This window comes from Leptodactylus fuscus, chromosome 1 (genome assembly GCF_031893055.1).
Source record: "Leptodactylus fuscus isolate aLepFus1 chromosome 1, aLepFus1.hap2, whole genome shotgun sequence".
Taxonomy (NCBI): Eukaryota; Metazoa; Chordata; class Amphibia; order Anura; family Leptodactylidae; genus Leptodactylus; species Leptodactylus fuscus.
In genome coordinates, this window is record NC_134265.1 from 123,388,853 (window position 1) to 123,411,728 (window position 22,876).

At 42.3% G+C, this 22,876-nt stretch overlaps 2 protein-coding genes across 3 annotated transcripts in view; one reads left to right on the forward strand and one right to left on the reverse strand.

Moving 5' to 3' along the window:
- The window catches only part of SART3 (spliceosome associated factor 3, U4/U6 recycling protein), a 31,032-nt gene extending 26,139 nt beyond the window's left edge, over nucleotides 1-4,893 (forward strand). Inside the window, exons 16-19 of one of the 2 annotated variants that reach the window (XM_075276555.1) lie at nucleotides 62-507; nucleotides 709-861; nucleotides 3,295-3,482; nucleotides 4,202-4,893. In XM_075276555.1, the coding sequence (XP_075132656.1) occupies nucleotides 62-507; nucleotides 709-861; nucleotides 3,295-3,482; nucleotides 4,202-4,382 (968 nt within the window). In that variant the 3' untranslated portion in view covers nucleotides 4,383-4,893. The remainder of the gene's footprint in view (nucleotides 1-61; nucleotides 508-708; nucleotides 862-3,294; nucleotides 3,483-4,201) is intronic. The other variant, XM_075276556.1, reaches the window with a different exon arrangement.
- A 7,667-nt stretch (nucleotides 4,894-12,560) lies between these two features.
- On the reverse strand, nucleotides 12,561-18,262 carry FICD (FIC domain protein adenylyltransferase). Its single transcript, XM_075276557.1, has 3 exons — nucleotides 18,233-18,262; nucleotides 17,527-17,860; nucleotides 12,561-14,927 (listed from the first exon to the last, which is right to left on the reverse strand). Exons 1-3 carry the CDS (start codon nucleotides 18,254-18,256, stop codon nucleotides 13,852-13,854), a joined length of 1,434 nt encoding a protein of 477 aa, XP_075132658.1. The 5' UTR covers nucleotides 18,257-18,262; the 3' UTR covers nucleotides 12,561-13,851.
- Nucleotides 18,263-22,876: the final 4,614 nt, after the last annotated feature.

Consider the following 22,876-nt stretch of genomic DNA (forward strand, 5'->3'; position numbering starts at 1 on the left):
AACTGTATAAAACATGTGTAAGTAGGGTTTATAGACAAGTGTTCATGTTTGTGTCCTGTAGCAGAGCAGCCCAGTAAGAAGCATAGAGGAGAGGAGCAGTCTGAAGATGTGGAAGCAGAGGAGATGGAGACTGAAACGGGGCTTTTTGGAAGGAGCACCTCCTCCACAGGCCAGTCAGAATCCAAACAAAAACTGCCTGCCACAAAGGAACAGCCCAAGATCTTTCACAATCCTAACAAGGACAACATCACTGTTTTTGTGAGCAACTTGCCCTACAGTTTGTCTGATCCAGAGCAACAACTTAGGAATGTCTTCTCTGGCTGTGGGGATATCTCCCAAGTCAGGGTTGTCTTCACTAACAAAGGAACCTTTCGTGGATACTGCTATGTTGAGTTTACTGAAGAGAAAAGTGCATTGGATGCCCTGAAAATGGATCGACATGAGTTGAATGGGAGACCCATGTATGTTTCTCCTTGTGTGGACAAGAACAAGAACCCAAATTTTAAGGTTAGTTTGTCATGGAAATATATTGGGGCTTCCTGAGTTTTATCAGCAGCTACCTATATTGCTCAGATCATCTGAGTTTGGCAACAAAATTTGCCACACATTGGTTCTTGTGAAAGTCAACTGGAAAAATAGCTAGTCTGTAGCAAAAGGGCTGTGTACTGTTTCCAAAATTGTATTTCATAAAGCTTTAATGCTTCTTAGGTATTCAAGTACAGCACCGCTCTGGAGAAACACAAGCTCTTTGTTTCTGGGTTACCATTTACCTGCACCAAAGAGGAATTGGAAGAAGTCTTTAAAGAGCACGGTACCATTAAGGAGATACGTCTGGTCACCAATCGGGCTGGAAAACCAAAGGTGGGTCATGATTGTATTGTGACTTAGATATTCAGAATTTACAAACACTGGTAAAGGAATATCCCCTTCAGGAAGGCAACCTATATCTATCCACAAGATAGGAGATAAAAATCTGATACCCAGCAAGTACAAAAACATAGGTACTTTGTATGGATATGCATTTGCCGCTACTCTATTTATCTCTATGAGACTGCCAGAGATGGTGAACTTCTGTACTAGGTGGGAATTAAGCCAACTTCATGGGATATATCAGTGACTAACACACACAAAAGATGCCAATGCATTTATTTGCAGGTGAGCATAACCTATGAAATCTGTCTTTAAAGTGGAACATGGTGGGCAAATTACCATCAAGCTAATACTAGTAACAGATAGTCAAGGAGTACGGTTTCTAAACATGCCCTCCAGGCTGTCTGATGTTCCCCCCCCAAAAAAACAAATCCTAGCTAGTTTAACCCCTTCCTGACATTTGCCATGCAGTTACGACAGATGCTGGGTCTTTAAAAATGGCGGCTTCTCTTCTGCAGAGCAGCTATCATAGCTACTGTATGGGGGTCTGCACTGTAATGTACAGCAGAGACCTGAAGTTAATGCCCACGATCAGAGTCCACTCTGGTTGCGGGCATTATTGAGTGTGATAGCCCCACCCCACCCCCAGGGCAGCACCACAGTCCCCAGGGCCAGTCCCAACCCCCATAGCTACTGTACCAAGTCTCCGCTGTAGTGTAGTCCTAGCTCAGACACAATACAATGTTTTTTTGTTTTGTTTTTTTTTACTGCTAGGCCAGGTCATGTTCAACAATGCCCCCAATCAAAGTGGACTCTGATCGCGGGCATTAGCTCCAGGTCGCCGCTCCAGGTCTAGTGTACAGCGGAGACCTGGAGCTAATGCCCGCAATTAGAGTCCACTCTGATTGGGGGCATTGTTGAACGTGACCTGGCCTAGCAGTAAAAAAAAAAAAAAAAAAGCATATTGTGTTGTGCCTGAGCTAGGACTGGGCATTTCATCGCAAACTAACCAAAATTAAGCGTCATCTCTGTTAATGGATGTTGATTTGCTCACATTGACCATTTCAATTACTGTGCATCTATGCCGTCCTGTGTCACGCTGTCATTGGCTGAAGGATATGTCACTAAGGGCTCGTTCACATCTGCACCCGTACTCTGTTCTGCAGGTTTCCATTTCCTGCACAAAACAGAGGCAGGAGACGGAAACCTGCCGGAATGTTTCAAACCCATTCATTTGAATGGGCTCGAAAAGTCTCCGGCCGTGTGCGCCGGTGAGCGTTTTATGCTCTCCGCGGCGAAACCAGTTTTTTTAAACCAGACACAGAGTCGGACATGCAGTACTCTGTGTCTGGTTTAATAAAAAAACGGTTTTGCCACAGAGCACATAAAACTCTCAGCGGCGCTCATGGCCGGACTCGGCATGACAGGTTTACGTCTTCTGCGCGCAGAAGATGGAAACCTGAAAACGGAGATCGAACGCTGGTGTGAACCCAGCATAACTGTATGCTATCCAGTCAGGACTGCTGATATGTGAATAACAGAAACTAAAATTCAGTGGTATGTTATGGCATATAAATAGGGTGTGTGGCATGTAAAAGGGGGAGTGTCCTAAAATAATTGCTTATTAATCATTATTGAGGTAAAATATTGAATTATTTGTGATTTTGATTCGGGTCATAATCGTCAAGTGTAGTCGGAGTTTGGTTTTGCCAGGAATGTTGTTTGTAGTTGTGGCATACAAATGGATGAACTGTTAAATAGTGTGTATAGCATGGACCAAGTCAGTCGTCTTTCACATCCACTTCTTGGTTTTCCACTCAGTCCAGTTGCAGTACTCTCTAGATTTACAGAGGTAGTCCTCAAGAAACTGTTCTATCCTTTATCAAGGCTCAGTAACAGAAAGCAATTTGTAGAGAGACAGAAACAAACAAACAGAGAATATAGGTGGCCTGGAACAGGGACCAAGTTATCAGCTCAACCAGAGAGGTGGTCTGTAACCTAGGCAACCAGCTGTAAACATAAAGGAGACACATATCGCTGTATCTGACAAGTGGAGAAAGATCAGGTAATGTATTGGGTAAAACACTACTTCTCTTAGCTTAAGCTACAAGTATAAATACGATCCTGGAGGTGAGAATACCCCTTTAATAAGTAAGGGAGCGTTCACACTACTGTCGGTGTCCGACAGGTAGTGTCCGCTCCTAGTGTCCGCTCAAAATCTGTCGCGGACACTAGCTGTGTCCGTGACACCTGTCATTTATTTCAATGGGCATCGGGTGCGTTCTTCTGTGACAGATTTTGAGCGGACACTAGGAGCGGACACTACCTGTCGGACACCGACAGGTAGTGTGAACGCCCCCTAACGTTGCTGTAGGATTATTTTTCAGTCGTAATAATTGCCTCATAATCCTTTAAACTTTTCAGGGGCTTGCATACGTCGAATATGAAAATGAGGCTCAGGCTTCACAGGCTGTAATAAAACTGGATGGCACAAATTTCAAGGACCATACTATTCAGGTGGCGATTAGTAATCCTCCTTTAAGAAGACAGCAAGACAGTCAAGAAGCTTCTCGATCTGCAATGTCTATGGTTCCTCGACAAGCATACGGAGCGTAAGTATAAAGCAAATGTGTAGTATTATGAGAAGTAAGGGTCCTTGACCTTCTGTCTAATGCTACTTTGATGAATACCCCGTGGACTATTTCTGTGATTGACAGATTTGCCTGTCATTTGTGGGACATCCACATGAAATTACATGTGGATTTTTCTTCACAGATTTCAATGCGGAAAAGCTACACTGTAATCCAGTAGTATTAAAGTCAAGGAAAAATTATATTTCCTATTTTTTTTTTTTTAATGGTTTTGAATGTATGTAAAATCCTTGCAAGTTAGTGCAGATCGGTACCATAGCGCTTTACAGTCAGAAGGGCGTTTCTGACAGTCTGTCAGTAACGTCCTTCTGTACAAGCAGCGCCTATCGCGCTGTACAGTGTGAGTGGGGAGGAACGCCCCCTCCCCTCCTGATAATACTCGTCTATGGAGGAGCACTGTGAGAAGAGGGAGGGGGCGTTCCTCCCTGCTCACACTCTACAGTGCGATAGGCGCTGCTGTGGAGAAGGATGTACCTGACTGACTGTCAGAAACGCCCTTCTGACTGTAAAGCCCTACGGTACCGATAGCTCTTTACCCAGGCCACAGATCAGGAAAGCAGACAGTGCACTGAATTCAGCACACTGTCTGCTTTCCAGCAGTATATAGAACTGGTGTGCCCAATCTGATGAAAGGTCCTCTTTAAGAACCATTAAAAGCAATGTTTTTTTTCTGTTAACAGGAGAGGTAAAGGAAGAACCCAAGTGGCTCTCTTACCCCGATCTCTGCATCGTCAGAATACAACAGGCACCACAAAAACAGAAAATGGTACGCCACAGACACCGGAGGCTTCATCGGGTGCTGAAGGAGAGCCGCGGAAGATGTCTAATGCTGACTTTGCTAGGATGTTGCTGCGAAAGTGATTATACCGGGACCTGTGCAATGGGAAAATGTGAAAAAATGACTGCCCTTTGTGACCTTATCCATCACTGCAGCTGCTTACGGCTCCACTAAACTCTTGGACTGCAGATTCTGCCCAGTTGGGCGATACGTACAGTTTATTTTACAGGTTGTTTTTCTAGGTCCTATACATATTACCTTTTATGTTTTAATAGTGCAGACTTCAGGCTTCCTTATTTCCCTCATATTGAGGCAGGCAAGGCAAACTAGGGGTAGCTAATAATGGTCTGTTGGGGTATGTTTTTACACCTGTTGTTGCAGAATGTTTGTTTATTGCACCCAATTGCAAAAGTCATAGTGAAACACACTCGAGTATGGGTATTTTATATGCATCATCCTAATTTCATGCTTTGTTTTCCCTGTGGAATTTACAGTTCATTTATGTTGGTTAAAACTGGATTAAAACATTTGCTGTATTCAAGCCAATTAACCATTGTGTAAGTTTATGTTAATGACCAATATACACAACTTCCAAGCTATTTATATTGTGCATATATGGGTAATGAGATACATTGAGAGGCCACTATGGCACCTCGCAGCATTGTAAAGATATGCTTGTCTGTTAGATTGTGGACTTCACTGCAGTATTGAGACCTACCTTAGATTTCCCTCTGTGAGGGTAAGTATATAATACTTAATAGCAGTATATAATACGTCTAAAGGTAGTATTGGAGAAGGTCCAGTATCTGATGCTTTCCAGGCTCGTGGAAAGGAATGATAATGGAAGGGGCCGTAAAATTTGTATACCTCTTCACTCGGTATAAGTACGTCTATGTACCTGACTAAGGAGCTACAGTACCTTCACTAGGGATCTTATTTCCTGGACTTCATCTATTACATGTCCCTGTAAGAAGATGTTTTTTATGGAAACTAAAATAGTGGTAGCTGAACAGCCAAACCATCACAGCTAAGCAAAGAGAATAATTGCCTAACATATTAGTGAATTTTCATGCTGTGGTTTTGGCGCACGCATATTGTGTGTGAACCATGGTAAAATGGGAGAAAGTAAAACTTGGTTGAGGACTAATTTGAGCCAGGATGGTAATTGTCACCTAAATATGGCTGCTAATATTTCTAAGGTTATCGGTTTCTACATGTGCACACTGCAGTACTTAATCTGTGGTCACAGATTTGCTGTGTAGATACATTGTACCTAAGAAGTAGGTATGGTTATGGACAATATCATTGTCTGAACATGGATTGATTCTTTAAGGGAATCTATTATAGACTTTTCTTGTTAAGCAATTAATGGGTTGTTTGGGTGATCCATTTTGGCCCCCTTCCCCTAGAAAACTTGCAGGCAGGTCTCACATGACTCTCACTTGTTGCTGCTCAGGCTGGACACACTGGAAGTACCTGCTTGGGATCACTGACTGAGATGGGTCACCGCTCAACAAAGGTACTTAGATATGTGACCAGAGCAGCATCAGAATGGGAGTAGCATGGGATCAGTGAGGTATTGGTTATTTTATTGTTTGTCCACCTGCTGGAAAGGCCCTTAGGCTGAGGCAGCACATTGTGGAAAAGCTGTATATTTTGTTGCAGGTTTTACTGTGATTTTTTTTTTTTTCTTTTGCCAAAGCCAGAAGTGGATTTTGAAGAAAGGCAAAGTGTAAGAGCTTCATTATATTTCACATTCCTGTTGAAGCCATTCTTGGTTTTGGTTCAAAAAACCGCAGCCAAGTCTGCAACAAAAATGAAGTTTTTCCATTGTGGGTGACCAGCCTTAAGGGGCCATTCACATGGAGGAAAATGGTGAGGAATTTAGTGTGGAATTTCAGCGCTGAAATAATAAAGCCTCCCATTGATTTCAATGGGTTCCTTTTAACGCTAGTAGAAAAAGGAAAACATTGAAGTCAATGGGAGGCTTTTTTTTTTCAGAGCTGAAATTCCACATAATTTTCCTCCATGAATTGAATGGAGCCTTAGAAGTGCTGTAATCTAAAGACTGTTCAGTGACCATTTCCCATTGAAGGTATTTTAGAGGTTGTAATAGTATTCGTCATGCTGTAGCTATGTACATCATCTCTTAACTCCACACTCCTCTTTCCAGTATAGACATGTTACTTGGATAGAATCCATAATTCTGTGCATGCTCTTTCCATATGACATTTCTGTCTAGTGAATTAAAGGACGGTTCTTTATTCCATTAATCCATTTTTTTAATTTTAATATAAAGTCTATTTTTGAGAAAACCATCTGAAAATGTCTGCTATTACAGGTCTTGTGGGGTTTTTAGTTTTCCCTGGATGTTATAAAGCAACTCTGAGAAGGCCATAGGCCAGAATTGTATTAAAGATCCTAAAATAGTACACCCCCTCAGGGAGTAGTTGCAGTGGCAGCTTTATTTGCTTGTCCTTCAAACATATAAATCTCCTTAAAATATATGACTAAGAAACAGGACAACATATATTTCAAGATCTTTGCTGAATACCTGAGGTTGACTGCAGTATTTTCATTAATGACACTTTTAGGCAAGCAGCATGCCTAAGCAGACAGCATAGTGTTTTGTTTTTTATTATGTTGGCCACCATTTATTGTATATTGATTTTTTTCTGTAACTTTTGGGTGTTCAGCCTATACATATATACCATTGTCTGTGTGATGCAGTCTACAATGGCCACATCCACACTTCACAATATCACGTTCACCCTAAGCCTCTGTCCCAATAATGCCTATTAATACATTTGTTTATATCTGTGATGTGAACAGGAGAGTTGAAAATCTATTTTTCTCTTTGTGGCATGGTTCACCTCCTTGTGCTAATTTTCTTACCAATTTAATGCCATAGATTGAACCAAAAATTGTTTATTTTTCAATATATATTGTCTTTTTAGGTTTTCTTTTATGTCCAATGCAAGAAATGCAAAAGTATTGTGAAAATACAATTACTATGGTCTATTTTTATTTTTTAAATACGCATAGTGCTGAAAGGCGATGTTTTTTGGCAGAGTACTAGACAGTAGCTGCATTTTACTGCAGACATGCAGTTTTGTTTGGTTGTATGTATGCCTTGCAGATCTTGTGTTTTACGATTTCCCTTTCTGGTTTATTAAACTAGTTACTTAAAATGTCCTGATGTGGCCAAAGAATTGTGTTGTAGTGTTCATTGTTTTGTGACTTTTATATCTACAGAAATTTGTCTCTTGCACATTCTAGGACTGATACATGTGGACTATAACTTGTTACCACACAGACTCTTAGCGACACCAACATTGCATCATCCATCCAGGAGTGTGGCTATAGCACTGTATGCTACATTGTAAGGCAGCACCATAACAGAGCTGTGACGCTGAGTTGTCTTGGAAGAAAATGATATGACGTACAAACGCTATATGGATCAGGCTACTTTCACACTGCCATATTCTAATCTGTTGTTCTGATTCATCATAGGAAATTCTATGTGAGGACTCCCATCTGCATCCACATAATTCAATAATACAAAATTCATACTATAAATAAGTTACAAAGAGTAATAAAGTGCAGAGTGAAGGAATAAATAGTGATTATCATCACTAGATATGGTAAATATAAAGTGCATATTAATAGAGTGCAACAAATACTTACTAATGTTCACATGTGAAATATGTTTCGGGTATTTCATTATTGCACTATTATGCACTTATTCATATTTAGCGTATATACTCGAGTATAAGCCGAATTTTTCAGCACAGTTTTTGTGCTGAAAAAGCCCCCCTTGGCTTATACTCAAGCCAAGCAAAAAAAAATAAATTTTTTTTTTTTTTTTTTGGAGAGGGTATCTATGACCAGCCTCAATAATAATGTATATAATCTCCCATAAAATAGTGAAAAAATAAAAGCTTTAAAATAAATAAAAGTTCTAAATCACTCCTTTCCCTGGAATACATATAAAAGTAGAAAATTACTGTGACACACATACACATTAGGTATCCCTGTGCCTGAAAGTGCCCGGTCTACTGAATATAGGGGATCTGCAGTGTTCCTGTTCCGTCGGGAAGGGGTTAATAGGAGCACTGCAGATACCCTATATTCAGCCAGCCTGAATTCCAAGTGGGGGGGGGGGAACCCAGTCCTCGAGCTCAGGGAAGGGGCAGACAGACAATCCATACACCCCTTCCCCAGCACCCAGCAACTACTGCACCCAAAAACTCTGACCATTTTAATTTTTGAAATTTTCCAGTAGCTGCTGCATTTCCCCCCCTCGGCTTATACTCAAGTCAATAAGTTTTCCCAGTTTTTTTGTGGTAAAATTAGGGGCCTCGGCTTATATTCGGGTCGGCTTATACTCGAGTATATACGGTATGTTCACTATTAATTCCCTGACTATGCACTTCATTACTCTTAATTGTAATTTATTTATTGCATATGAATTTTGTATTGATTGATGATAACTGGAGAACATTGTACTTTGTGGCACTATATAAATTTGATATACTCGCTATGTATGTTGCTTGAGAAAGTTTCACATCTGAACCGAGACATCACTTTTGCTTTCTATCTTTTCTGAAATGGAGTTCTGCTTTGAATGGATACGATGCAGCGAGTACAAGTAATCTGCAGTTGGCCTGCACCACATACCACCGTCTCAATAGGAAGCAGTTTGGTTGCTTGTTTTATCTGCTTTGTAGTAAATGTTACGTTGTCAAATAAAAGTACACAGTCCAAATCCAAAATAATTTATTAGGCACAATTTAACAATTACGAACATGTAAAGTGCAAATGGCTTAACCTAACAAATGTAAGTCCATTAGAAGATATCAGTTCCATGAACTACATTATAAATAATATTTATGATGCATAAGGACCCATTCACACAGTGGAATTTGGCACTGATTTTGAGGTGGATTCTGTCCTGATCCTGGAAAAAAAATAATAAAATGTCCTGCTCAATCTTGCTGTAGATCCCCTCCAAAGACCCTGTGGTAAGTAACCACTCATTCATCTAAGCCTAACCAGGAGATGAAAGCTCGAGGAGCAGAACTCCACCTCAAAATCCTCTTCCATTTCTGCCATGTGAACATACCCCAAGTTCTCCTTACAAGATTACAAAGACGACAATGCTCCCTGTGGGACAATGGTGGCAAATTAAGATCACTGGCTAAGTGTCCTTGTTGCCTGTGTAACAACCACACCATGACCACTTTTATTACTTAACAGTCCTCTTGAAAAAATGAAAGTGGTCCAGGGATTAGTTACTATGGGTAAATAGATATAATTTTTTTAAAAAAAAATTTCTCTAGTTTCCCAGTTTATGAATTTTCTGTTTTTTTTTTTATACACGGGTCCTAAGAACAATAAGCATGGAGCTTTGTTTCCATTGCCATATTTTTCTACAGTTGTATTAGAAATGCCACAATCAATATCAGGAGAGAGGTGTTTATACTGTATTGTAGCCTTCACTGGCTCTGATGCCTGATGGTATCTACCTTACATGTGGCTTTTACATTCCATATGCTGGCTGTATGAATTGTCCTTAGGGCCATGTTTACACTTGCATATTTAGTTCAGAACAGAAATGGGACCAAAATATAGAAGACATTTTATGTGCTGCTGCTTTTGGCTTATAAGTACTCACCATAGTATGTCTGGATAAATGCGACTGCTGGCCATACACTCATAGACCCCATTGAATAAGGATAATAAGCAAGTTCCAGCACAAAAACAGATGCCAGATTTTTGTCAATGTGTATTACTGAACAAGTTTAAGATGTGGGGCAACTTGCACAAAAGAATCCCTGTGACTTGTGCCACTCTGGCTGGCACAGTACAACACAGATATCATACCCAGAAGTAATACTTGTAACCTGGCAGTCAATGAAGCATACCTTGCTGAAGATTAATATAGAACCCAACAGAAAAATCTTCAAACAAAATGCTTTTGGAAACTGGCATTCCTACTACATAAAAACGTTACAGGATTAGTAGATTTTCCTTCTATTAATATATCATTCTATTTGTAATCTAGAAATAAATAACACTAAAACCCTGGTGTCTTTTGTTCATTCACTGTTCAGTAGTTTGTAGAATACAGAATGCCCTTAACATTTGACAGTGCCTATGCTGCCAATTCATGACAAAATGATCCTCCAACCCATATCGCAGGGAGCCACAGTGACAAAGTCCAATGTAGAGATGAAATATTCGAAGTTCAATTCGAGTAGACTTCAATATTCGACTATTCAATCGAATCCCATTATAGTATATGGGAAAAACATGCTTGTTTCAGTGAAACCAAAATTCAACCAATTTGAGTCATCAAATCCACTATGACACCCCAGAAAATGATGCCAACACCTCTGGAATGCAACTGGCGCAGCAGGGGAAGCATGCCTGGGGGCATCTAACACACCCAAGTCCCAGGATTATTATTATTGCTACTGATCTTGGCAGCCAATGACTGTATACATTTTTTCCAATGCCTACCTTGTCCTAGTTCCTGTCCCACCTCCCCTGTATAGTTATTGGTGTAAAAAAAAAAAAAACGCCAGGGAAGGTGGGAGGGGAATCAAATTTTTACTGCATTTACCGCGCGGTATTCGACCGAGTACGAGTATTTTGAATACCGTAGTATTCGATCGAATACTACTCACTCATCTCTAGTCCTACGTCCTTTCCTGGGATCGCTGGTGCCACTGGTTGTCCTCAGCAATCACACACCGTGAGGACTTCTGCCAGAACAACTCCTTTAAGTATCCACAAGCCTGGAGTACTGTAACAGCTGAAATGAGGACTGGACAACTTCTTATGCAACCAGTGCTGACTAAGGACATTTTATTGTCTGGTCACACACAAAAACACTTGCTGGCTTTTATATTCCACAATATTTAGTCTATAACTGGGTCCATAAATGGGAGGCTTGTAGAATTTGCAAGCCTTTGAGGGCTGGGGTACTACATCTCTGCTCTTTGTATCTGAAGAGCTGCACCAGCAAATCCACTGTTATATCTTTGTGTGCCTGGAGGCAGCCAGATCAGCTCATGAATGCAGCCACAGACCCACCACTAATCACATACTGATGATGCATCCCATGGTCTGCAAAACCTAAACTTTTAAAGTAACATTCCTTCCTAACTTAGTAATAGGGTGCTTTTTTTTTTTTTCTTGCCAGCGGTATTTTTCCGCCTTTAGGCATCTTTGTGCAGATGGATGGTCATGTCGCATGACCGCGTTGTGGTTGCCTAATTCCTATTGTCTCTTCACTTTGAGGCTTATAGACATAATACCACTGGTAAGAAGATTATATAACCTTTTATGTACCCCATGTCCACTATCAAGAAAGGAAGGAATTAAAAAGAAAACAAAAAAACCTACTGAAGTGCTGTGCGTAACTAGACTACCCTGTTTCCCCAAAAATAAGTCATCCCCCAAATGTAAGACATAGCAGAGGTTTTCTTGAATTGTCTAATATACACCCTCGAAAATAAGACATCCCCCAATAATAATAATCTTTCTGCAGAAAGATTGTATGAAGAAAAATATTGCAGCTGGCTGAACACTGTGCGTGATGTTCCGTGTACACAGGTATGCCGGCTGCTGATGTCGCTGCGATATGTCGTATCCACTTTTCCTGCTGCTGTAGGATGAGCTGGGAGATGCCCGCTGTGCATACACTAAGCATCGTATGCGGCGGGGGATCCACTTTCCCAGCTCATCCCAACAGCAGCAGGAACAGTGGATACAACGTACAGTATGACAGCAGCGTTCAGCCGGCTGCAATGTTTTTCTTCAGACAGTCTTTGCACGGCTAGCATATCTCAGCATAGCGCATTGGTAGCAGCAGCACACAAAAATAAAATAAGATATCCCCTGAAAATAAGAAATAAGATATCTTTAGGAGCAAAATTTAATACAAGACACTGTCTTTTTTTCTGGGAAACACAGTACTTACCAGATTATAGTGCCCTATATAGGGGCAAAATAATACAAGAACAGATCACCTTTACTAAACATATTGGAGGATAGGTACTAATCCTGTCTAATATCTAGTTCACATTCCGGTTCACATCAGTGTTCAGGGTGTTAGCTTGGGGACCCCTTCCCAAACAGAAACCTATACGCATTAAAAAGTGGTTACTTAAGAAACCACAAGGACCCCATAGACTATAATGAGGTCCGTGTGGTTTCTGCTTGGTTTCCCCACAAAACATGCGGAGAGAGAAGTGCTGCTTGCAGGAACCGAACAGAAACCAAATGGACGTCATTATAGTCTATGGGGTCCTTGTGGTTTTCCATGCGCTTTTCTATGCATATAGGTTTCCGTCCGGGGGGTGGGGGAGTCCCTAAGAAGATTCCCCCAAAGAAATACTGAATGCAGATGTGAACTGGACCTTAAAAAAAGAACCTTTCACAAACTCCAGTTCTTATCAATCTGTTAACAAATGCCGCTCCACTGATTCCAGTGCAGTTGGAATTTTCTTTCTAGTCTCCAATGTTCCCAATTAATAGAGGCAGTTTTGATGCGTGATGTGCTATTTAAGTTCTGTAATGTCAGACACAGGCAGTGGGTGTGATTCAGAGCTCCAAGCAAAGGCAGCCTGTGTCAGAGATCAGAATCGCACTCCATGCCTGCTCCTGCCCACCTAACAATACAGGACCTAAATAGCATATGAAGCACCAAAACTAACAGCACTTATTGCTCAGGAATGGGGAAGGGAGGGGGGCTAGACAGTGGAAATTATATCTGCACCAGATTTACCTTAATGGCTGGTGCTGGATAATAAATTTGGTGCATGTTCAGACACTGCTTTCTATCAATACATCACCTATTTTTTGCCTTTTCTTATGCCAAACATTTGGCTCACATTGGCATACCTTAAGTTGGGTTCCTTTCCTGCAAAGGCATGCCAACTAGAGTACTTCAGTTTTTTTTATGACAAAATTTGGTTCACTCAGTTAGCTCAGTAAGTCTTATGCTGTTATCTAGAAAAGGCCAATAATGAACAGCAGATTCATGTTATGGATATGCTTTATTTAGGAGGATAGCACTGCATCCAACCCTCTCACCAGTTATTGCTGAGGAGGTTGGGGAGCGCATTCCTTCTCCAAATCTAATAGTCTGCTGTGTTCTGTTTGGACCAATAGTAAAGTAGACCAGTCCCTATTAAACAGAGCAACACAGACATGTTTTATATTAGCATTTATAAATACTAGTGCACACCAAAATCATGGCAGCCATTCAGGAGTTCGATAATAAGAATATAAATCGGTTGCTTTCAGGAATCACATCTTGTATGCATCCTTTTTCTAGCTCTGTGAGACTGTGCCGAGCCACAATCCATAATACATGGGCCCCAAATCTACAATGCAGGATTTTCCTGCAGGACATGAAATAATTAAAATTAATCTAGCAGCAAAAAGCATCAAATAAATTAATGAGATGTTGGCTGGCAATGAGCAACATCTTTGGAGGTGTAAAGAAGACATCGAAGGCCACGTGGTTTGACTTATAACTCAAGTCTTGACTGGAATAGTTTGTTTGCACTCAAAAATGTCCGGATTGGGCTCTGGGAGGCCCACAGGGTGCTCTGCTGTGGCTATTAGTAAAAGGTCTAAGGTGGACTCTGTGCATTTGGCAATAAATCTAATAAAAGGCCTCACATCACCTTCATTTGCAAGTTCCAAAACGTGGTAATATTCCGACCTCTGCTCTTTCCTAATAGTAATTGGTGGGTAACCTGCCTGCATCAGAATCACATTCATAAGCAAACGTGAAGTCCTCCCATTACCATCAACAAATGGGTGGATATAGACCAGTTTATAATGTGCTAGAGCTGCAAATTCCACAGGATGGAGGTTCATTGCATCATCTGAATTAAGCCACTGAACAAACTCTTGCATGTGCTTGTCCACGTCTCTGGGATGTGGTGGAATATGGTGGCCCACAAATACCTGGTTTGTACGAAATCTCCCAGCTTCTACTGGGTCCACATAGCCAAGCACTCTTCTGTGTATTTCCAGTATGTCATTGCTTGTCACGGATCCTATACGAGATACTAAAGTCGTGTTGACGTATTTCATTGCAGCATGCATTCCAATGACTTCATTTTGCTCTTCGAGGCTTTTACCAGGCACGGCATATCGTGTCTCAATTATATGGCGGATTTCAGACAATGAAAGGGTGTTTCCTTCAATAGCAACTGTGTGGTAAATGTGGTGATAGTAAGACTCTTCCATGACCCTGCGAAGAGCGGAGTTACCCTTTGGAATGGACATCACTTTCTTAACTTTGCTATCAATTATACTAAAATACCTTTGATCTATTTCTTCAACTAAAGGCAAGGTGCGATCTCTATTTGTTAAAGCTTTCTCATTGTGTGGGGAGATCATTAACGCTTTAGAATAGAGATAGTCTGCCTGTATGATATCCTTCTCCTCCTCTAGGAAAATGCCAAGTTCATTGAGGGCATCCACGTGATCTGGATCCATCTTCAGGGCGTGGAGAAGAAGCTTATGCGTTTTGTCCCTCTTGCCTTGCCGCTTCATTTCAAGCGCTTGATTCAAAGCAGCTTTGGCTTCAAACTTGACATCTGAATGGTAAAATATACAATATTACTATCTCTTATTCATACATTGTTTCAAATAATTCCTATCAAATACTGATATATGTTTTTTTAGCATACTGGGTTTTTTGGCTTTTAAAAATCGTCATGAATTTCAGGTTTTGATTTATTTTTGTTCCATAAATAACCGTATTTCTCATTAAGTTTTCATTATTTTTTGCCAGCACATTTTGCGGTTCCCATAATGGGATGTACTGCCAACAAACACATTTTTATGCCATCCTAAAAAATTTGACCAAAGGCAAACAAATAATTTATCATTTGTCCTGGCTCACTGGACAAAAGTACACTGGGCAATGATTGAGCTATTATAGCCGAGAGGAAAGGGACCATAAGGCTGAGTTCACACAGGGTATTTTGGTCAGGATTTTGAGGCCGTATCCGCCTCAAAATCCTGACGAAAAAGACGGCTCTCATTCATTTCAATAGGAGCCAGTAGTTTCTCTTTTTCCAGGAGCCGGAACAAACGGCGCCTGGAAAAAAGAATGAACATGCTCATTCTTCAGGCGGATTGTGCACTGCATCGGGATCCAGTCGCAGCTGCCCTGTATTTTGGACCGGAACCTGAGGCGGCCTCCGCGTCAAATTCCGATCCAAAATACTTTGTCTGAACTCAGCCTAAAACGAGTCTTATCGTCTCCCCCAGTCACTTGGAATCGCTGCCATAGTGCGGTATATGCTGTGATCACGATTAAAACCATACCTTTGTAATGTTTCAGAACTGCAGTAATGAGTCTAAAAAGCTATTTTATTCTTTATGCAAACGAGGCCCTTGGAGGATAGGGGGCATTTCTTCAATCACCGAGCTTAGCCGCAATATTGGTAAAACACATCCATCCTGGATGTAGTACGTCGCTCTGTGCAGTGGATGCAGATCATCCAACTGCCCCAATGTCACTGAAGCTGCTGCGAAATCCTGGGCGTGTGCAGTATGTACCTGTCCATCTGAGCATACTGCACATACACCATCCAGAGATTCTGCCCTGAACCCAGGAAGAGAAGAAGATACTTCAGTGGGAGAACAGGTTTAGGAAGGGAGCATACTGTACATGCCCAGGATTTTGTAGCAGCTTCAGTGACGTTGGAACAGTTGGATGATACGCTTGCACTTATACTGGGGACGTAGTACGTCCAAGATGGGCGTGTTTTACCGATGATGCGGATAAGCTTGTTGATCAAAGAAATGCCCCCTGTGCTCCAAGGTCCTCATTTGCATAAAGAATAAAACGGCTTTTTAGACCCATTCCATTGACTCTATAATAATACGAAGGTATGGTTTTAATCGTGATCACAGAATTTACAGTACTATGGCAGCGGTTCAGAGTGGCTGGGAGAAGTGACAGACTCCATTTAAAGCGTACCTAAGTTTTCAACTTACTCATTTTACTCACTGTAATACATTTTATTAAATAAAAACGTTTCTCATGTTATTCCTTATCCCTTCTGGCAAAGTGTATTCACTTATCACATTTATACTTCAGTAGCGCCCCTACACAAAGCACGAAGATAAGGAAAGGTAACTAAAGCTTCTAATGATTTAACTCCTTAGTCCTTCGTTTCATTTTTGCCCTTTCTTGAATGACAGACATAAGGAAGCTTTAAAACCCAAGAATGTCTATGGGTATATTCACATATCTATTCTTGTATGCATCATAACGAACAAAGATAAAGCATGTACTTTTTTTGTAGCTTCGTAAAATGGTTGATCAAAAAAACGGACATGTGACTATACCCATTAACTCTTGATTGCTTTTAAAATGGCTGTGTGATGTAAATTTTTCACTGAATACCGTCTTATGGAAATAGATAATATTTTACCTCTGTAGGGAGCTAGCTTGGTCACCTGAAGGTTTATCACATCTTAGTACAGATTTCATAAATACTTTCAGATGCATGATCAATGCAGGAAAACAGAGAAAATCAGATGAAAAAATGTTTTCTTTAACAAAATATATTACAAAGCATATGGTTATTACCTGAACTATTGAATTATGAAATAGAAACAAAAAATCAGTTCAGAAAAAAACTGAAAATAGTAAGAGTAAATAGTGGTCAGAGTTGAATCTGCTCTTTGTGATTGAGATAAAATTCTCAAAAAGGATACGTATTTATAGGCCAAATGTTTCCTTACGTCACTGTTTACACTGTTGAAATCCTGCACTGTGCATTCCGGAAGTAATGCATAGCAACTTTCTCTCATGACATACTGCACATGCGCTGCCCTCTGCTATGTCCACAGTCAATATGAATGGGAGGGGGAATATTGACAAACAGCCAAAACACATCCCTGACTTAGCATGTAAGTTTCTAGTGACCACTGCCACTTTACCTACGGTGTTAGATCGATCATCTCCAATGATGAATAATCTCTGAGCAATGTAGAATGAGTTTGCTGTGCTATACATTTGGATATTGGTGGAGGTGCAAACAAAGAGACTGTACAGATGTAGAGTGCGGACATGCCTAGAATACGTGTGATCACAACTGGGTGCATACCATAATGTGCATTTTTACAATAAATGTCCTGTACTTACAATGGACAAGTGACAGTGTCTTTTTTCTTTACCTGAAGATGGCTTCTGTTTAAACACCAAAAGTTCGATAGCAGTTGAGGCAACAGCGAGTCCTGTCGAGTGTCCGCTGTAGGTGTGCAGCCGCTCATTCCCTCCCCATAGGTTATACTGCAGCAGAACCTTCAAAGCCGCCTTATAGTGCCCCTCCAACCCACTCAGGGGGAAGAGCGCCACCAGCAGTGACCCAGACAACAACACCAGTGCTGCCCGGAGCCCATACCGAGCACCCAACTGCGGCCATTGAACCTCTGTCACTGCCATTGAACTGTCAATCATCCAATTCCAGGTACTCGCAGCCGCTTCATCTTCTTGAAGGTTACCACGAATCTGTAAGACCAAAAATAATAATCAGAAAGCCAAGCACCATGCCAGATTCAATGCCAGTGTAATATCCTCTACAATATGCCATGGTAACCTGTCCCCTGGGAATACAGCTCCATCATATCTTCCATCTGTTCTACTGCATCTATACTGAGAGTCACAGCAGCACAAGAACCACAAGTCCCAGTAAAGTGGGACACCTGGGAAGCCACAAGTTGTCCACTACCCAGTCCTGAGAGTTTACAAGTGACTACTCCAGCTGTAAAGTGTCCCACACAGCAGTAATCCTATGAACCCCCCACTATACACTTCTACTGGCTGATCCTAATTCCACCCTTATCCCACCGCAGCCCCCCACCCCCGAACGCCTGTACATACATGAGAGTTCCCGTACACCCCCATCAACTGGAATTTACCAGGCTTCCTAGTTTCTATGACGCAAATCACATTGATGCTCCTAATCGCGCCCACACGCTATTCTATCATCCTATTGGCTTTGCACATGCCAGTCAATTAAGTAACAGTACTGCCTAGCGTATCTCACCGTCTCCTAGCCGGAGTACTGGGCAGCTCTAAACACTAGGTGAAGAAGTGACAGAACAGTGAGTGTCTCCACTAGCTTACCCGATTTATCACCAGCGCCGACATCTTGGAGACGTGACTTCTGTTTGAAATAGGTCCAGAATAGTCTTCAAAATGGCGCCACCATAGTGGACACAAAATGTAGACTCTTGTCGCCTTTATTGACGGTGTGGGAAAACGTAAGAAGACGTAACGTGGAAGGGTTTGTTTATGAAAGCAGAGCGTGGTGTCTTCTGATTGGCTGGAGGTGGAGCGCTAACGATGTACTAGCTGGGTACTGCATTAACCCCTTCAGCAGTCTGTAGCGTGTGTTCAGTTTGTATTATATAACTGCGTTTCAGCAGACATACATCTCATTTCATACTGAAGGCGCCATTTTCGGGTACATATCTACTTAAATATCTATTCATCTTCATATATATATATATATATATATATATATATATATATATATATATTTATATTTAATTTTTTTATTTTTTAAATAAGCTATAGCCTGCTTTTTTGTAATATTGGAGACTTGTTGGTAACACTTCTTTTTACGCCACTCTTCAGTCACTACAATGTTTTAAAACCTCCCAACTTTTTTTTTCTAAATTTAGAGAAAAATAATTTTGAACTCTTATGCAGATGAGGCAGTTGGTGCTCTGAGGGCGGGCCTTATGTTCCTGCTATCTGTCTTGTAAGGGGTCCTTCACACTACTGTTGGTGGCTGTTAGTAGTGTCCATTACAAGATTTTAGCAACGTATACTAGCAAAACCATCACAAATCCGTTAAAAATCCCATTGACTTCAATGGAATTTTATCTGATGTCTGTTAATGACCATCAGTATCCGCATATTGATGGTTGCTTCAGCCATCTTTTTCGGTGTGGCCTGCTGGGGGAGCAGTATATGAACCAGAGACAGAAATAGACTTGACAGGCTGATCAGAAGGGTCAGCTCTGTCCTGGGGAGCCCCCTGGACCCAGTACAGGTGGTGGGTGACAGAAGGATACTGTCTGTGGTGACCTCCATGCGGGAGAACAAATCCCACCCCATGTATGGGACCTTGATGGGACTTGGCAGCACTGTAAGTGACCGTCTGCTTCACCCCAAGTGTGAGAAGGAGCTATCGCAAGTCCTTCGTTCCAACCGCGATCAGGCTGTATAATCTACATCAGACCAAGCAAAGATCACTCTGCACAGAAATCTAAATGATTCTGAAGTCTTCCTTCTTTCTTTCTTCTGTTCCTTAGCTGCTATGGACTCCTAGTATAGCTTCTCTTCTCAGCATATGTGTGTCTACTTCCGTAATATATTACTGTGTATCAGTGGTGTAACTAGGAATGGCAGGGGCCCTGTGGCGAACTTTTGACATGCCCCCCCAACCGACACCGACGTCGAAGACCTCGACCGACCCCCTCCTCTGCACTCTATTATGTCCATTAGTAAGCCCTGCACATAGTATTAGATAAGATAATCCTTTAATAGTCCCACATTGGGGAAATTTCATCGTGTTACAGCAGCATAGTAATACAGATACAGGATAATACAGAGTAATATGTTACAGACGTAGACACACATAAGCTGAGGAGAGAAGATATACTAGGAGGCCATAGCAGCTAAGGAAAAACAGAAGAGAAAGAGGAAGACCTCATGGTCATCGTCATAATCATTAGTTCTCTGTGCGGAGTGATCTTCGTTTGGTCTGATGTAGATTATACAGCCTAGTCGCGGTTGGAAGGAAGGACCTGCGATAGCGCTCCTTCTCACACTTGGGGTGAAGCAGACGGTCACTTACAGTGCTGCCAAGTCCCATACATGGGGTGGGATTTGTTCTCCCGCATGGAGGTCACCACGGACAGTATCCTTCTGTCACCCACCACCTGTACTGGGTCCAAGGGGCTCCCCAGGACAGAGCTGGCCCTCCTGATCAGCCTGTCAAGTCTATTTCTGTCCCTCGTTGATATACTGCTCCCCCAGCAGGCCACACCGAAAAAGATGGCTGAGGCAACCACAGAGTTGAAGAAGGCCCTAAGAAGTGTCCCCTGGACTCCAAAGGCCCTCAGCCTCCTGAGCAGGTAGAGTCTGCTGTGGCCCTTTCTGTGCAGCGCCTCCAGGTGATCAGCCCAGTCTAGTTTATTGTTGAGGAGCACACCCAGGTACTTATAGGTCCTGACTATCTCAATACATGTTCCTTGGATCTCCACCGGGGTCGGAGCACCTCTCTGTTTACTAAAGTCCACCACCATCTCCTTGGTCTTCCCAGCATTAATCCTGAGCTGGTTCTGCTGGCACCATTCAACAAATTCCCGGTTTAAGTCTCTGTATTCCCTATCGTCACCATCAGTGATCAGGCCGACTATAGCAGAGTCGTCGGAGTACTTCTGTAAGTAACAGCTGGATGAGTTGTGCCTAAAGTCAGCAGTGTACAGTGTGAAGAGGAATGGGGCAAGAACTGTACCTTGTGGTGCCCCCGTACTACAGATCACAGTGTCAGACACACAGTCCTGGGCTCTCACATACTGAGGGCGGTTTGTCAGGTAGTCTAGGATCCAGTTGGACAGGTGATGGTTCACTCCACCAAGGTTCAGCTTCTCCCTCAGTAGCCATGGCTGAATGGTGTTGAAAGAACTAGAGAAATCAAAGAACATTATTCTCACAGTGTTCCCGGGTTTCTCCAGGTGAGAGAGAGCTCTATGAAGAAGGTGGTTGATGGCGTCATCTACTCCAATGCCCGGCCGATAGGCAAACTGGAGGGGGTCCAGAGCGGAGCTCACTAGGGGGCGTAGGTGTGTCAGGACCAGTCTCTCTAGGACCTTCATCAGGTGAGATGTCAGTGCTACTGGTCGGTAGTCATTGTAGCCCATCGGGTTGGGTTTCTTTGGGACTGGTACCACGCAAGATGTTTTCCACAGTTGAGGTACCACTCCCAGCTTTAGACTCATATTGTACATGTGCGTAATAATTCCACACAGCTGGTCACTACATATTTTAAGAACTCTTGCGCTTATACCAGGTCCTCCCGCTTTGTTTGCTCTAATCTTCTTCATTTCCTTACACACTAGAGACTCCTGCAGGATCAGATATTCAGATTGCAGTTGACTGCAGTTCGGTGGGGGTTGGGTCTTGGTGTGTGAGGGGAGGGGGATTGGCTGACATGCTGGTGGAGGGAGCATTTGCTTGGAGTCGAATCTATTGAAGAATAGATTAAGCTCGTTAAGCCACTTCCTGTCCCCTACTGTTCGATGCCCTGTTGTTTTTTTCTTGTGTCCTGAAATTGCCTTAAGGCTGTCCCACACCTCAGAGATTCTACCCTCCCCCATCTGTAGCTCCATCTTCCGTCTGTAGTTGGCTTTCCCTTCCCTGATCAATTGTCTCAGCTGTTTCTGAACCGCCCCCAGGCCATTTTTGTCCCCAGACCTAAAAATTCTCTTTTTTTCCTTGAGAAGAGTTTTAATCTCAGAGTTGATCCATGGTTTGTTATTGGAGAAACACCTTACCTTTCTAGTTGGTACCGTGCTGTCCACGCAGAAATTAATGTAATCTGTTATGCAGTGTGTGAGTCCCTCAATGTCCTCTGGAAATGAGTCTTGAAACACTTCCCATAAAGTTATATCAAAACAGTCCTTTAGAGACTCTACGCTTCCCTCTGACCAAATCTTCACTGTACGGGTAACCGCCGGTTCTCTGCGCACCAGTGGAATGTATGTGGGTCGCAGATGTACCAGGTTGTGGTCTGATCTGCCTAGGGGTGGTAGGGCAGATGAGTTATATGCATCCCTTACATTAGCAAAGAGAAAGTCCAGTGTTTTGTTGTCTCTTGTATGGCAGGTTACATACTGTGTGAAGCCTGGTAGAGTGGATGCTGAGACATGGTTGAAGTCTCCAGACACTAGGAGCAGGGCATGGGGGTGAGATGATTGCAGCTTGCTCACGGTAGCATGGAGGACTTCACAGGCAGCGTCAGCTTTAGCAGAGGGGGGGACATATGCAGCTAGTACGATAACATGTGATAGTTCCCTTGGCAGGTAAAAAGGTCTCATGCTCACGGCTATGTCCCATAGTGGCCCCTGCACACAGTATTATGTCCCTTACTGGCCCCTGCACACAGTATTATGTCCCTTACTGGCCCCTGCACACAGTATTATGTCCCTTACTGGCCCCTGCACACAGTATTATGTCCCTTACTGGCCCCTGCACACAGTATTATGTCCCTTACTGGCCCCTGCACACAGTATTATGTCCCTTACTGGCCCCTGCACACAGTATTATCCCCCATAGTGGCCCCTGCACACAGTATTATGTCCCTTACTGGCCCCTGCACACAGTATTATACCCCATAGTGGACACCCATAAACAATTATTATACTCTGGGGTCTTTTCAGACCCCAGAGTATAATAATCGGAGACCCGGGGGAATAAAAACATAAAAAATTACTGTTTCTTACCTGTCCC